This window comes from Littorina saxatilis, unplaced genomic scaffold (assembly GCF_037325665.1).
Source record: "Littorina saxatilis isolate snail1 unplaced genomic scaffold, US_GU_Lsax_2.0 scaffold_2465, whole genome shotgun sequence".
Lineage (NCBI taxonomy): Eukaryota > Metazoa > Mollusca > Gastropoda > Littorinimorpha > Littorinidae > Littorina > Littorina saxatilis.
In genome coordinates this window covers 1-15,615 of record NW_027128706.1, presented here as the reverse complement: position 1 = coordinate 15,615, position 15,615 = coordinate 1, and the positions used below count along the sequence as shown (strand labels likewise).

The 15,615-nt window shown below is 44.3% G+C and overlaps 1 protein-coding gene across 1 annotated transcript; it reads right to left on the bottom strand.

Annotated features, from left to right (window-relative positions):
- Window positions 1-1,211: 1,211 nt before the first annotated feature.
- LOC138957047 (uncharacterized) lies at window positions 1,212-8,446 on the bottom strand. Its single transcript, XM_070328222.1, has 4 exons — window positions 8,410-8,446; window positions 7,729-7,843; window positions 3,375-6,498; window positions 1,212-3,071 (listed from the first exon to the last, which is right to left on the bottom strand). Exons 1-4 carry the CDS (start codon window positions 8,444-8,446, stop codon window positions 1,212-1,214), a joined length of 5,136 nt encoding a protein of 1,711 aa, XP_070184323.1.
- Between the last annotated feature and the right edge of the window lie 7,169 nt (window positions 8,447-15,615).

Sequence of the window (15,615 nt, the reverse complement as noted above, 5' to 3'; positions counted from 1 at the left end):
AGACATGCATATATATAGCTGATAAAATTGTTTTCAAGTTCTTCTTCTTTAATCTTGAAACTGAGTTTTGTCAGGCTTCTAGCCATTCAAACTGTTCAGCATGGGAAACCCTGAAAATGTGCAAAACGCGCCAACTGACTTAGTTTGATGGTCAGACACCACTGACTGTTCAGTATGGGAGACCCTACCAGGCACCCTGCACATTAGCTGACTTAGCTTGATGGATTATGGAAGCACGCAAGCCACCCCACCACAACACGGTATCAGTTTCTGGGGGCAGTTACTTACCTCACACAAGTGACATGACTTTATTGTTCAAAGTTATTGTCATAGTACAATTATACCACTTGACAATACCTGGAGACAACTTGACTATGATATTCAATTAATCAATTTTAAAAACAAAGCAAACACCTTAAACTTATGTGAAATGCGAATTTGACAGTTATAATACTCACTAGCCTAAAATTACAATTACTAAACAGACCACTGATGAAGCAACAACATGAAGCAAAATGTATCAACATATTTTATTTCCAAATCACACACTCAGCATACAGCAAAGCTATTTCGACGCTCCTTTTGTGTCCTGTGGGATCTGTACAGTTAGTCACTTGCAAGGACATGAACATTCATTTGAGTGTTATGATGAAAATACATCAAGCACAATGAACTATAAGCTCATCCAGGCATGTTGTGTGTTACTACTGTTACACCCCACAAACATCTGCAATACACTAATAAAGTTAGTGTACATTAAAGGAGACACGAAGCATAAAGTCAAGTAACCATGATGATCCTCCAGATTCAGGGAGACTGTTGACGATGATATCAAGCACTGACCTGTGGAGAAAACTTGATTATGACATCCATTCAATCAATAAATAAACAACAAACTACAACCTGAAAAGGATAGAGCACTAAATTAAATTAAAAGCAAAAACAAGGAGTCAAATGTGTTCTGCTACTGATTCTTTATTTCCATTGCATTAATTTAAAATAAAACATGACAAATCTTATGCTCCTGTACATAACTTCAGATTTAGCGCCAATTAAAACACCAGACACAGAATCTAATTAACGCATCCACACCTAGTTGTGTCACTGTCATGGCTTGCATATCAAATTCTGCAACAAACAGAATATTGTTAAGTGCATTTCAAATACAAAGACAACAACACAGCAAACTCGCAATCTCTCAAAAATTCCATTTACACTGAAATTGACACCCAGCAGGGTTTGTGGTCCGAGTACCAGGATTCAAGTACACCTCCTAGTATTGCAGACTCAGGGAGATTGGTGAAGATCAGATCCAACACTGAGCCATAGTCTGTTGTGGGTTCAGTAATGAGCTGACGCAGACTGAATTCCTGACACAGCTGTTCGAGTGGTTTTGACAGTCTGTCAGAGGCATCACTGTTGAAGTCTCCTCCCATCACAACATAGGGGTGACTTGCTAATACCCTGTGAAGAATGGTCTCAAGTTCAGTACGCAGTGCGCTGGTTTTCACACCCGGAGGACAGTACACTCCCACTACACTCAGCCCTGCAATTCTGCTGCTGGCGTCAAGCACTGTAACTTCTATGCTGTGATTGCAACTTCGGCTTGTAGCTGTGTTGGAGGTAGACAGCAGACTGTCATCACGGATGTACACTATCGTGCCAGCATGTGGACGGTGAGTCTTGGTTGGGGCAGGGTTTCTGTCAAGAACTTTGAATTCAGGGAGACTGTAGTGCTGTGGTTCATCTTGTTCGTGTTCCCAGCTTTCAAATATGACCAACATTTCAGCTCGTAACAGATTTCTTTCAAGACGGAGATCTTCCATGTGCTTGTGAAGAGAGCGACTGTTGTGAAAACCTATCAGAAATCCAATGCTGGCAATCTGCTGTAGGTCGCTCACACACCACTCAATGGGCTTCTTCCGCAATCGTTCCATCTCGGTCTTGACATCAGGTGACACTCTGATTTTGTTTGGGTCAAAATCAAGAAGATGGAGGCCGCCCAGAGTTTTGGCTCTGCTGAGTGCCACATACACTAGATGGTGTTGTACCATACCCTGGAAAGACACCGCAACTTGCTCAAGAGTTGAACCCTGTGACTTGTGTACTGTGATTGCAGAGCAAGCTGTCAACGGAAACTGTTTACGAAGCACTGCAACATTTTCTCGTTTTCCAACACGAAACTGTTTGACGGCATGAAAGATGGGAGTCCATGTGGAGCTGATGGCCGGTGTGTAGAGTTGTTTATTTTGGTGGCGGGTCTTTTCACCAACACTCTCTTCATCAAACTCTATCCAGACAACGGACACATGTTCTGGCTTCTCACTGCCTTTGTGTCCAACCTGTCGTAAGGTGCCAGAAGCTCCATTCGTCAGACCATCACTGATGTCAACATTGTGCACCAACATGAATCTACCGCCCACTTTGAGAGTCAAGTGTGATGTAAGACTCTGCGTTTGCTGCACTGTCATATCACGAGCTTTGTGAAGTATCTCGGTTTTCAGTGCAACGCTGATGTCGCCCATCACACTGTCCTTGGCTTCCAGCAGAATCTCCGTAGACTGGAGAAGGGCAAGACTTCTGGTGTTTTGCTCAGTGACCAGACGACGGCTGGTGAACAGGTGAAGCATGTTGTCCGGGATACTGGATTTGACAACACGGGACTTAATGAGGCTTGCATCTTCTTTGGTGTGGCTTCCCTCCCTGATCCTGTTTAGAGCTTCAGCAAAGGTTTTGTCATCTTTCTGCCGCATCACCTGGGTCAACTCAAACATCTGGAACAGCTCCTGCCAGACAATTGGTGCTAGTGCTTCATATGGTCCACGACTTGGCTGAAATACCCAGCGATCCATGACTGGTCTCAGCTGGAATAGATCACCAACAGCAAGGACACTGACACCACCAAAGGGCTTGCTGCAACCCATCACTTGTTGCAGACGCTGACTGACAAAACCCAACATGTTGGCACCAACCATGGAAATTTCATCAATGATCACCAATCGCAATTCTGCTAGAGTTGACCGAAGTGTGTTCAAGCGACTGGCGTCAAGTTTCACGTAATCACTGAGACTCTGGTTTGCAGGGAGGCAGAAGGCTGTGTGTAGTGTCACACCTCTGATGTTATAGGCAGCCTTGCCTGTTGGAGCGGCAAGAAGTACCCGAAGGCAATCCGGATTGTCTCCAGGGCGACTGCTTAGGTAACGGACAAGAGCATGGTAAATAGCCAGAACACAACGACTCTTTCCCACACCTGCACCTCCAGAGAGAAAACAGTAGAAGGGTTCGCATGCAGATAGACTGCCACTACACTTTGTCTTCATCCAGTGCAGTATGTGATAGAAGAACGTTTGCTGACTGCAATTCAGTGATCTTACCATTGCATCAAATTCTTCATTTGGTATCCTGTTCACTATACGGTCATGGGTTATGTCAGATGTTGCGTGACAACCCAGGTCAAGACCAATGTCATACTGTCGGTGCTGTTCAGAGTCTGGTTGGAACGCTGCATTGATGGTACTCTCAGTGTTGTATTTCTCGTGGCGGCTCTCCATGTCTTGTGCTTGTGGAGCCACCCCATCCCATGCTTCCTCATCAATGCCATCCTTCTGCACCTGTTCCACAGCCTGGTCCACAGCAGTAGCATTGGTCTCAAACTTGCTGCTGACTTCGAACACTGTTTCTTTCATCTGTTCAAATCTCTCATGGTATGTCCCACACCCACCAATGATATCCTTGTCCTCGTTTCGCCATGGGATATACAACATCAGCTTCTCTCTGTAGTGGTTTTCTGAGTCAGACTCCAGAGAAAAGCGAACACAACGCAGAACTTTTGGTTTTCTCCGGTGGTGCAAGACTTTGCCATCAGGAAGTTTGTACAGGTGACCAGAAGAAGAGTCATTGTTCCAGATGTTGTCGGTTGCATCCTCCTCATATTCACCTTCAGGGAGGAAATCCTGTTCCTTCTTTTTCGTGTTCTTACCTGTTCTGCTGTTTGATCCTGCCTTTCTCATGTCGTACGAAGTAGCAAAGTCTGCAAGACAGATGTTTTCCAACTCCTTTGGTCTTTCAGAGTACCTGTCGATCAGGCTTGTGAGAGTCACATCTGTGTCCTCATCTTTCATTGCTTCAAGCATGGTGGAATTCTTGAGCAGACCAACTCGCTGGCAGGGGGGTGATGTGTTGACAAAAATCACATCCCTTGTGCATCGGGTCAAAGGCAGCTGCATCAGGAGGTAGACAGCTTCTTGAGCAGACACTTCGCAGTGGTTCAAAAACTTGTTCGCAATGTGTCTGACTTTTTGTTTGACACTCTGGTTGCCACGTTTTGCCTCATCATCAGCGTGTTTTAGAAGATCGCTCATGCCACGCTGGCTCTTGCTGATGTATGTCACAATGTACATTCCACAGGCATACTCATCCAAGACAAATTGCACATCTGTGTTGGCCATCCACACCTGAGCGAGAATATCATTTCTGCTGTTCATGCGTGTCGCTGATGGTTCGCGTTGCAAAAAGATCTTGGTGCTGTCAAGGTCAGAACGAAGTGCAAGGATGTACTGATTCTCATCAATGCCGACTCGTGCCAGAAATTCTTCAAAAGAAATGTTCTCACCCAGTTTCAACTGGCTAAGTTCTCTTTTGATGGTTCTCAAGTTTTCTGTGATGCCAGAATTCTCCTTTGCTTCAGACTGAGTCAGTGGACGGAGCATCATAGTTTTTGACATGGGAGGGAGAGGAAAACCAAACCTGCACACGTGTTTTCCACCTTTCTTGCATGACTTGGAATGCTTGTGTTCATGCAGGCTCGAAACGTCCTTCAACTCACCCTCTTCATGCCTCTGACATGTCAAGTGTTTATCAAGAAATGCCACCACATCTTCGTCAGAGTCTGTATCAGCCTTTGGTGCATCTTCAACCCAGATCATACAGTGAATGTGAGGGGACCCCCGCTGCTGAAATTCTACTCTGAAAAAGTGGTCCGTCACTTTTCCAAGAGGCTGCAGATCACTCAGGATGACTTTTCTGAACAAGACCTGAACTCTGTAGTCAAAGTGACGAGCGCAAGTCACAGGATCTTTTTGTATAAGCTGCGACTTCTCCTGCCAGGTCAGGTTCTCAAGGTCATCATCAGTGGGGTCTACACTGTGCTCCATGCGGTAGAGGACACGAAGAAGATCAAGCCACCTTGTTTCAGCAGCAGAAAATGTAGCAAAGAAAGTTGGTCTACCAAGCTGCCTAATCATAGCAAAGAGATCCTTCTGTTTCGCTTGCCAGTACGGGGGAGAGGATCGCAGTGTTTTAAGGACACGATACCCTTGATCCTGGCGCAGAAGATCTTCAATGGCACCATCTTTCCTCAACTGCCCTGCAGTATGGCCTGTCTTTGCTCCTTTCACTTTCCGAAGTGCTGTTGTGGCCAAATCTCGAATCTGTAACATCTGTAGTTTCTTCAACTTGAAAAAGATGTTTGCAATGGAGTGGGCAGCACGCCGGTCAGCACTTCTTAGCTCAGCCTTGCAGATCTTACTGTAGGTGAGGGGCTTCATTCGATCACTGTTATCAACACGTCGTTGGCCGCAAAATATGGTTGGAAAGGATTTCTCCTCACAATCTTTGTCCATGAACAGACCAAGTGGATGTTTGCCTTCACCTGGTGCTATGTTCAGTGCCGCCTGGCCATCAGTTGTAAAGTCGTTGGGGTGGAGAAGGGTGTCACGACAGCCACCTCCCAGTTCTGCCTCTTGACTGGTTTCGACCCATTCTTTGTCTTCATCATCTTCCCCAGTGTCATCTTTGTCATTAGCAGCTATGTTTTCCTCCGGCCACTCCTGAAACAAATCTGCATACTCTTCTGGCAGATTACCATCTTGGTCTTGTTCTGGTTTGTTGTCTTTCACTGTGCCAGAAGCTTGATCAGTTACCAAGTGCTCAGGGCCTTGTGACGGTACACTAGAACATTGCTTCACAGCATCACATTCAGGTTGTTTGCCTTTGTCACATGAGTGAGCATGGTTGGTCTTCTCACTTTGGATACAACTATCATCATCTGCACTGTTGATTCTGAACTCTACCGACTCTGCTCCCTCCCACTCTGGCTTGAACCAAGAAGGATCAAGCTTAATGCCCTCTTCTCTGAACAGGACACTGTTCCCAATCAACCACTCCGCAGCAGCAAAGATCTTCCCAGGCCTCACATTTTCAAAGTGGTAGGAGGACTTGTAGCGCAAGCGTCTCTTCAACTTCAAGGCAATTGTCTCTGTCTCTTCGAATCGCCTAGGTAATGAAGTCACCATAGCTGGCACATCCACAGGCACATTCACTACATTTCCTCTAATACCAAACTGATGGTCGCAGCCAAGCTCTCGCATCTGCATGAAGGGAATTCGTGGCGATATACACCGTTCCTCCAGGGTTGTGAGACCTTTGAGTGGAGGTGGAATTGCCGGGAATCCAAGACCATTTCTCACTGCTAAATTGGGCAGCACAGATTTCCTCAAACTGGAGAGACATGTGGAACATATCCACTCAGTGTCTTGGAAGCTTTTTGTTCCTAACAGAACCTGCTCTATAATGGAAGACTTAACACCCTTGTTCTGGAGAGATGCAGCAGAGGGAGCAACACTCACTGAGTGTTTGTAGAAGAGACCATTACAGCATGTACATATGAATGAAGGTCCGTGACTAACATTGGACTGAAAGACCTTCTTGATGTCATCGACCGTCAAGCAACCGCTTTTTGTGGTCAGTTTGTCCCTTGCTGCTCGCACCTTAGCTTGATAAGCTTCTCTGTGTCTGTATGAAGGACAACGCCTTCTCTTCACTTTCCTCAATCTGTCATTCTCCGATTCCTTTCGCCTATAGTTTCTATTCTGTCTTTGTTCTGCTTTCCTTTGCCTGTCTTTTAGGGCCTCTTTCTCTCTGTACTCTTCACTACCTCTCTTTGTTGCCATTCTCTGTCTGGTTCTACCCGCTTCTTTCTGGCTATACTCTTTAGTGGCTCTTTGTGTTGCCATTCTCTGTCTGGTTCTACCCGCTTCTTTCTGGCTATATTCTTTAGTGGCTCTTTTTGTTGCCATTCTCTGTCTGGTTCTACCCGCTTCTTTCTGGCTATATTCTTTAGTGGCTCTTTTTGTTGCCATTCTCTGTCTGGTTCTACCCGCTTCTTTCTGGCTAAACTCTTTAGTGGCTCTCTTTGTTGTCATTCTCTGTCTGGTTCTACCTGCTTCTTTCTGGCTGTACTCTTTAGTGGCTCTCTGTTTGGCTATTCTAAGTCTGTTTCTTTCTGCTTCTTTCTGGCTATACTCTTTAGTGGCTCTCTGTTTGGCTATTCTAAGTCTGTTTCTTTCTGCTTCTTTCTGGCTATACTCTTTAGTGGCTCTCTGTTTGGCTATTCTAAGTCTGTTTCTTTCTGCTTCTTTCTGGCTATACTCTTTAGTGGCTCTCTGTTTGGCTATTCCAAGTCTGTTTCTTTCTGCTTCTTTCTGGCTATACTCTTTAGTGGCTCTCTGTTTGGCTATTCTAAGTCTGTTTCTTTCTGCTTCTTTCTGGCTATACTCTTTAGAGGCTCTCTGTTTGGCTATTCTAAGTCTGTTTCTTTCTGCTTCTTGTTCTCTGAACTCTCCACTGCATCTTCTCTTTGCGATTCTTTCTTTGTCTAGGTGTGCTTCCTTGTGCCTATATGCTTGACTTAGTCTCCTCTCACCTTTTCTCAACCTATTTTCAGCTGACTCTTTCTGCTTGTACTCTTGGTTTTGACGCAGTTTCTGCATTGTATTTCTGCGGTTCACAAGTGTCACGGTTGTATGAGATACGAGTGGCCTCTCAGCACCTTCACACTCTGCTGCTGCAAGCACAGGTACATTAACTTGTTGATGTTGGCATGACAGCACTGGTCCGTCAGATGGAAGATGGACGTCAGTCACAATTTCATAATGGGTATTATTGAGGTGGTTGATGTAAATGCACTGTGAACTCACATGGGTCTGTGGAGCAATCAGTCTTGGATCATGTGTGTGCCAGGCACTCTGCCCGACTACATTGCGATAAACACAGATTCTGGTGTTGAGCATGAGGGCTGCACTGTAAATCTCCACTTCTGTTGCCCACGTCCCTGAATTCCGCATGCCCGACCTGGTCAGATAGGACGCGGCTGTCAGCCCTTGTTGGTGCAGGAGAACATGCTCAATTCGATATGTGTGTGCAGACTGTGTCATGAAATGGCAGACTGCAGCTCGAAGTTGGAGATGGTACTCTTCACACCCAGTCACTGCAAAGCTCAGGCAGCGGAAAAAACAATTACCATCTCCACCAACCCTTTTAAAATTTTTTGGTGCTCCAGCCGGAAGCACCTGATCTGACAAAGGCAGTGCAAGCTTCAAAGGCAAAGTGAACTGGCGACATTTGTCTAACTGCCACTGGCAGTGTACAGGGTTGAATGTGACACCATGTTGCTCAATAGCTTTAACCTGAATATCCTGTGAATCTGAACAATTGTGTGACTGAAGGCGCTGGAATGATGAAAACACTTTGCCACAAGAAGTACACTTAGAGCATTTATGTTTCAATAGCCTAACACGGTTACTGAACATTTTCTGGCAGTCTACACACTGCACAACTGAGTCCATTCTGAGGAGCAAATATTCCAAGTTAAAAAAAAGCAGAAAAATCGGGCAGCACCCCCCGGACTGGAAACTACTTTCAGAACCGAGACAAAATATTTTAAGTACCAAAATCGCACAAAAAAATCGGGCAGCACCCTTGGGCCTGGAAACCACTTTCAGAACAGAGACGGAAAATATTCCAAGTACCAAAATCGCACAAAAAATTGGGCAGCACCCCCGGGCCTGGAAACTACTTTCAGAACCGAGACAAAAAATATTCTAAGTTCCAAAAACGCAGAAAAATCGGGCAGCACCCCCGGGCCTGGAAATCACTTTCAGAACAGAGACGGAAAATATTCCAAGTACATGTACCAAAATCGCACAAAAAATCGGCCAGCACCCCCGGGCCTGGAAACACCTTTCACAACAGACAAAAACTATTCCAAGTTCCAAAAACGCAGAAAAAGCGGGCAGCACCCCTGGGCCTGGAAACTACTTTCAGAACAGACAGAAAATATTCTCTAAATTCCAAAATCGCACAAAAATCGGGCAGCACCGCCGGGCCTGGAAACTACTTTCAGAACTGAGACAAAAAATATTCTAAATTCCAAAAACGCAGAAAAATCGGCTTACAATGCTAGGCCCTAGCCTGGAAACCACTTTCAGAACAGAGACGGAAAATATTCGGAGTACCAAAATCGCACAAAAAATCGGGCAGCACCCCCGGGCCTGGAAACTACTTTCAGAACAGAGACGAAAAATATTCTAAGTTCCAAAATAGCACAAAAATCGGCAGGACTCTTTCAGAAACGAGATGAAAAATATTCCTAGTTCCAAAATCGCAGAAAAATCGAGCGGCACCCCTAGGCCTGGAAACTACTTTTAGAACAGAGACTATAAAAATATTTAAGTTATAAAATCGCAGAATAATCGGGCAGGACCCTAAGGCCTTGAAATTACTTTCAGAACAGAGACGAAAAATTATTCAAGTTCTAAAATCGCACAAAAATCGGGCAAAACTCTTAGGCCTGTAAACTACTTTCAAAACCTAGACGAAAAATATTTTAATGATGTCTGAAAAGTTAGAATATTAGTAATAGTATAAAGGTAGGTACTCACAAAGATGTTGCTCGTGCAGAAATCCAAAAATATGCTGAAGATCAAACTGTCAGGCTCATGATTGTCCAGGTGGCAGAAATCGAAGAGGATGATGATGCGCTGAAAATAAAAATGTAATTGTACTTTAAACTTGGTCAGGTTTGTCTGAGCGCAGGAGATGACTGTCTTTTTGTCTGAAATCGCATTCTATCTGATGTTCAAAAGAAACAATGGTTAAGCATAAACTGACAATGCAATGATGCACTGAAGTTGCGTGAAGCAATATAAAAACATTCAGTTTGCAGTCATGCTAGTTCATTTTCAGAACCACTAGCCAACTAGTGCAAATTGTTTTTGACTTTCAGGGCTGCATAAACTACATTGCCAAGCACTACAAACCGTCCTAACCCAAAAGTATGGAAACAAAGTCTTATCTGACCAATGCATGTACTTACAGTTAATTTATTAACTTGATAATTAAGTAGAAGTGCATTGCCAAGGCGCCGCATACCCCCCCCCCCCCCTCCACGAAGGACAAATCGCCCCTCTCTCTCTCTCTCACACAAACACACAGACACCCCACACACACACACGCTCAAACCACGTCACACACAAACTCACTCACACACACATCATCCATGCACACAATGTATTATTTATAAGCGGGGGTTCTGCAAATAATCAGTTTCAAGTTTGACAATGTGGCCTTTCTTTACAAGAAACGACGCTTCGGATCAATCGTAGGTATCAATAAAATCGATCACACTCAAAACAGACGGAAAATATACCAAAATCGATCACTTTTCTGACTTAAAAACTGGTCAAACGTGAGAAAATATTTTGGAGATACTAACACCACAGATATTACATGTAAATGCTTTGTTTTGAGGTCGGGCGCGGTCGATTGTGGTTGGGAGCGATCGCCGGGCACGCACGGTCATGCGGTAATTAGTCAGACCGACACAGTTTAGGGGCACACACGCTCAAACCACGTCACACACAAACTCACTCACACACACATCATCCATGCACAAAATGTATTATTTATAAGCGGGGGTTCTGCAAATAATCAGTTTCAAGTTTGACAATGTGGCCTTTCTTTACAAGAAACGACGCTTTGGATCAATAGTAGGTATCAATAAAATCAAGTGTAAGTTGTAACACATGTATGTTTAGATGATTTTGACTCAGTCATCATCGTGGATTGACACGTCAATCCGACCTCGAAGTTTCACATGTTAATGTGTAAGTATTAAATAAATAAAACATAGTTCTATCTGAAACAGCAAAAAAGTGCAATCTCAACCACATAATCATTGACCCTCACCACCTTATTCTGTTCACCGACTCAGGGCCTAGCATTAGAAAAAGAGAGTTCAGCTTACAAACTACAAAGGTAGGGGTCTGTGGCAACACCCCTGGAATTTGAAGAGGTTTTGTGATTTTGTATCTAAAACTAGCCCAAAACTAGTTGTAAATGTAAGTACAGTAACATGTACCAGTAACTCTTCAGTTTTTTTGCCTAAAACTAAAAATGCCTACCTTCTTCAAACAAACAGGGTGCCGAACAAACACAGTATCACTCAATGTCAGCAATGCCACTCCTTGTCTTGAAGTTGTTAAAAACTGTACACACTGGGCATGTCTTTAGCGCAAATCATGTCCTTCACTTGCTAGAGCCACAAAACACCCACACAGAGGATGCTCGTGCGATGACAGACCCAGGAAGTGCTTGCTCAAGCAAGCTGTCAAACCGATTGAGAAACGGCGCACAAAGCGAGAGCTGGGGCTGTTTTGGGGTAAGCTTATACAGTTTGGGAATAACCGGTTTTTGCATTTCGTACACCAAATCGAGTTTCGCGTAAGGTTAATAATAATACTGGAGATGTCATTTCGTCGTAAACAGTGCACCGAACGGTGCACAATGCAAGGCCCTGGTTCCCCCGCCGAGCAGCTGGCCGCCAGCGACTATAGTAGTCTATCGGCACTGTTTCAAGTTTGTGAGCCTTCGAACGGATCACAATATTTTCCTGTCGAGCCGCAATTTTAGAAGGGGAAATTCAGTAAATCTTAACCCTAAGGCAATTCGGCGGCAGGCACGCGCTTGGCGCCCTCAAATTTTCCTACCAAGACGGCTACAGGCCGGGTTTCACCCTTCTGTATCTAGAAAAAAAACACAGGAACTCCACTAATTGAACTCCACTGACACTGAAGTTAACTGAGAATCCCCCCCCCCCCCCCCCCAGACACACACACTTTTCAAGTGGTTGACATGCTAACAAATACCGTGTACTCACAAAAATCGAAGAGCGAAACAGAACTCGTCTAGTACGCCGCAGCCATATGATGTAAAAGGCACGCTATCCCACAATTCCAGAAAACCGTGCCGGTTTGACTAATCATAAGCTTACTGCGCGACGTAATGATATTTTGTTGTTGTCAGTTCAAAATACACCATAACACCCTTATCGATCCCTTTTCTGACTTAAAAACTGGTCAAACGTGAGAAAATATTTTGGAGATCTATACTAACACCACAAATATTACGTGTAAATGATTTGTTTTGAGGTCGGGCGCGGTCGATTGTGGTTGGGAGCGATCGCCGGGCACGCACGGTCATGGGGTAATTAGTCAGACCGACACGGCAGTTTAGGGGCTCTGCTGCCGATCTTGAAAGTCACATAAATCTAACCAAGAACAACTTGAAGACATCCAATCATTACAGGCATTTTAGATCTACTAATTTTACTAGAGGTGCTAAAATCGCACAAAAATCGGGCAAAACTCTTAGGCCTGTAAACTACTTTCAAAACCTAGACGAAAAATATTTTAATGATGTCTGAAAAGTTAGAATATTAGTAATAGTATAAAGGTAGGTACTCACAAAGATGTTGCTCGTGCAGAAATCCAAAAATATGCTGAAGATCAAACTGTCAGGCTCATGATTGTCCAGGTGGCAGAAATCGAAGAGGATGATGATGCGCTGAAAATAAAAATGTAATTGTACTTTAAACTTGGTCAGGTTTGTCTGAGCGCAGGAGATGACTGTCTTTTTGTCTGAAATCGCATTCTATCTGATGTTCAAAAGAAACAATGGTTAAGCATAAACTGACAATGCAATGATGCACTGAAGTTGCGTGAAGCAATATAAAAAAAACATTCAGTTTGCAGTCATGCTAGTTCATTTTCAGAACCACTAGCCAACTAGTGCAAATTGTTTTTGACTTTCAGGGCTGCATAAACTACATTGCCAAGCACTACAAACCGTCCTAACCCAAAAGTATGGAAACAAAGTCTTATCTGACCAATGCATGTACTAACAGTTAATTTATTAACTTGATAATTAAGTAGAAGTGCATTGCCAAGGCACCGCATACCCCCCCCCCCCCCCCCTCCCCCACGAAGGACAAATCGCCCCTCTCTCTCTCTCTCACACAAACACCCCACACACACACACGCTCAAACCACGTCACACACAAACTCACACATCATGCACACAATGTATTATTTATAAGCGGGGGTTCTGCAAATAATCAGTTTCAAGTTTGACAATGTGGCCTTTCTTTACAAGAAACGACGCTTCGGATCAATAGTAGGTATCAATAAAATCAAGTGTAAGTTGTAACACATACGTTTAGATGATTTTGACTCAGTCATCATCGTGGATTGACACGTCAATCCGACCTCGAAGTTTCACATGTTAATGTGTAAGTATTAAATAAATAAAACATAGTTCTATCTGAAACAGCAAAAAAGTGCAATCTCAACCACATAATCATTGACCCTCACCACCTTATTCTGTTCACCGACTCAGGGCCTAGCATTAGAAAAAGAGAGTTCAGCTTACAAACTACAAAGGTAGGGGTCTGTGGCAACACCCCTGGAATTTGAAGAGGTTTTGTGATTTTGTATCTAAAACTAGCCCAAAACTAGTTGTAAATGTAAGTACAGTAACATGTACCAGTAACTCTTCAGTTTTTTTGCCTAAAACTAAAAATGCCTACCTTCTTCAAACAAACAGGGTGCTGAACAAACACAGTATCACTCAATGTCAGCAATGCCACTCCTTGTCTTGAAGTTGTTAAAAACTGTACACACTGGGCATGTCTTTAGCGCAAATCATGTCCTTCACTTGCTAGAGCCACAAAACACCCACACAGAGCGATGACAGACCCAGGAAGTGCTTGCTCAAGCAAGCTGTCAAACCGATTGAGAAACGGCGCACAAAGCGAGAGCTGGGGCTGTTTTGGGGTAAGCTTATACAGTTTGGGAATAACAGGTTTTTGCATTTCGTACACCAAATCGAGTTTCGCGTAAGGTTAATAATAATACTGGAGATGTCATTTCGTCGTAAACAGTGCACCGAACGGTGCACAATGCTAGGCCCTGGTTCCCCCGCCGAGCAGCTGGCCGCCAGCGACCGTGACTATAGCCACGGTACACGTAGTCTATCGGCACTGTTTCAAGTTTGTGAGCCTTCGAACGGATCACACTATTTTCCTGTCGAGCCGCAATTTTAGAAGGGGAAATTCAGTAAATCTTAACCCTAAGGCAATTCGGCGGCAGGCACGCGCTTGGCGCCCTCAAATTTTCCTACCAAGACCGACGGCTACAGGCCGGGTTTCACCCCGCTTCTGTATCTAGAAAAAAACACAGGAACTCCACTAAATGAACTCCACTGACACTGAAGTTAACTGAGAATCCTCCCCCCCCCCCCCCCCCAGACACACACACTTTTCAAGTGGTTGACATGCTAACAAATACCGTGTACTCACAAAAATCGAAGAGCGAAACAGAACTCGTCTAGTACGCCGCAGCCATATGATGTAAAAGGCACGCTATCCCACAATTCCAGAAAACCGTGCCGGTTTGACTAATCATAAGCTTACTGCGCGACGTAATGATATTTTGTTGTTGTCAGTTCAAAATACACCATAACACCCTTATCATCGATCACTTTTCTGACTTAAAAACTGGTCAAACCGGTGAGAAAATATTTTGGAGATACTAACACCACAAATATTACGTGTAAATGATTTGTTTTGAGGTCGGGCGCGGTCGATTGTGGTTGGGAGCGATCGCCGGGCACGCACGGTCATGGGGTAATTAGTCACTGAGACCGACACGGCAGTTTAGGGGCTCTGCTGCCGATCTTGAAATTCACATAAATCTAACCAAGAACAACTTGACTGAAGACATCCAATCATTACAGGCATTTTAGATCTACTAATTTTACTAGAGGTGACTGCCTAGCACTGTGTCATCCGTGTCTGCTGAAACTGATAAAATACCGGTGACACTAGTGGAAAACTTGAACACTAGATCTGTCTGTACTTACCGGGACTGCCAGCCGTCGATACTCCGCTTTCAACAGCTCTTCCTCGCGCCTCGCGCAGATGATTGGAAAAAAACGCTGTGCAGATCAAACTGTAGGAAATCTCACTTTGGTATCTTAAGTTAGTCTATTTTTCTGGAGCTTAGAAACCGAACCCGGTGAAATCTTGTTCCCCGATTCGGCGAATTCAGAGGTGAGACTGAGTGAATCTGTGTAGGCTACCACAATCCCTCGCGCGACCCCTGACCTGATCTTGACCCCCTAACCTGGTCTACATACCAAACACGACACAAAACAGTCAACTGCTTGTACCCCTTCAAAACCCCCCACCACCCGGTTTCTTTGGATACACGCTTTAACTACACACATGCCGACACAATGTTGACCATTGCTTCAATAATTTGAAGATGGTGCTTGAAAAATAACCAGGTGAAATGAGTATTTCGGTGTTTAGTCAAAAATGTTAAAGTTCTACCACAGACAGACATACATACATACATACATACATACGCACGCACGCACGCACGCACAGACAGACAAAGTTTACCAACGCATAGGCTACACTTACGTGAGCCAAAAACC

Excerpts from the sequence above, each read along its gene's own strand:
- LOC138957047 (XM_070328222.1), bottom strand. The coding sequence starts at position 8,446 with ATGGTGTCACATTCAACCCTGTACACTGCCAGTGGCA. Across the intron at positions 7,844-8,409 it reads CCTGTACACTGCCAGTGGCA|CAGCAGAGTGTGAAGGTGCT; the intron begins GTTAGACAAATG and ends CTGTGCTTGCAG. Across the intron at positions 3,072-3,374 it reads ATGAAGAATTTGATGCAATG|AGTCTCAGTGATTACGTGAA; the intron begins GTAAGATCACTG and ends CCTGCAAACCAG.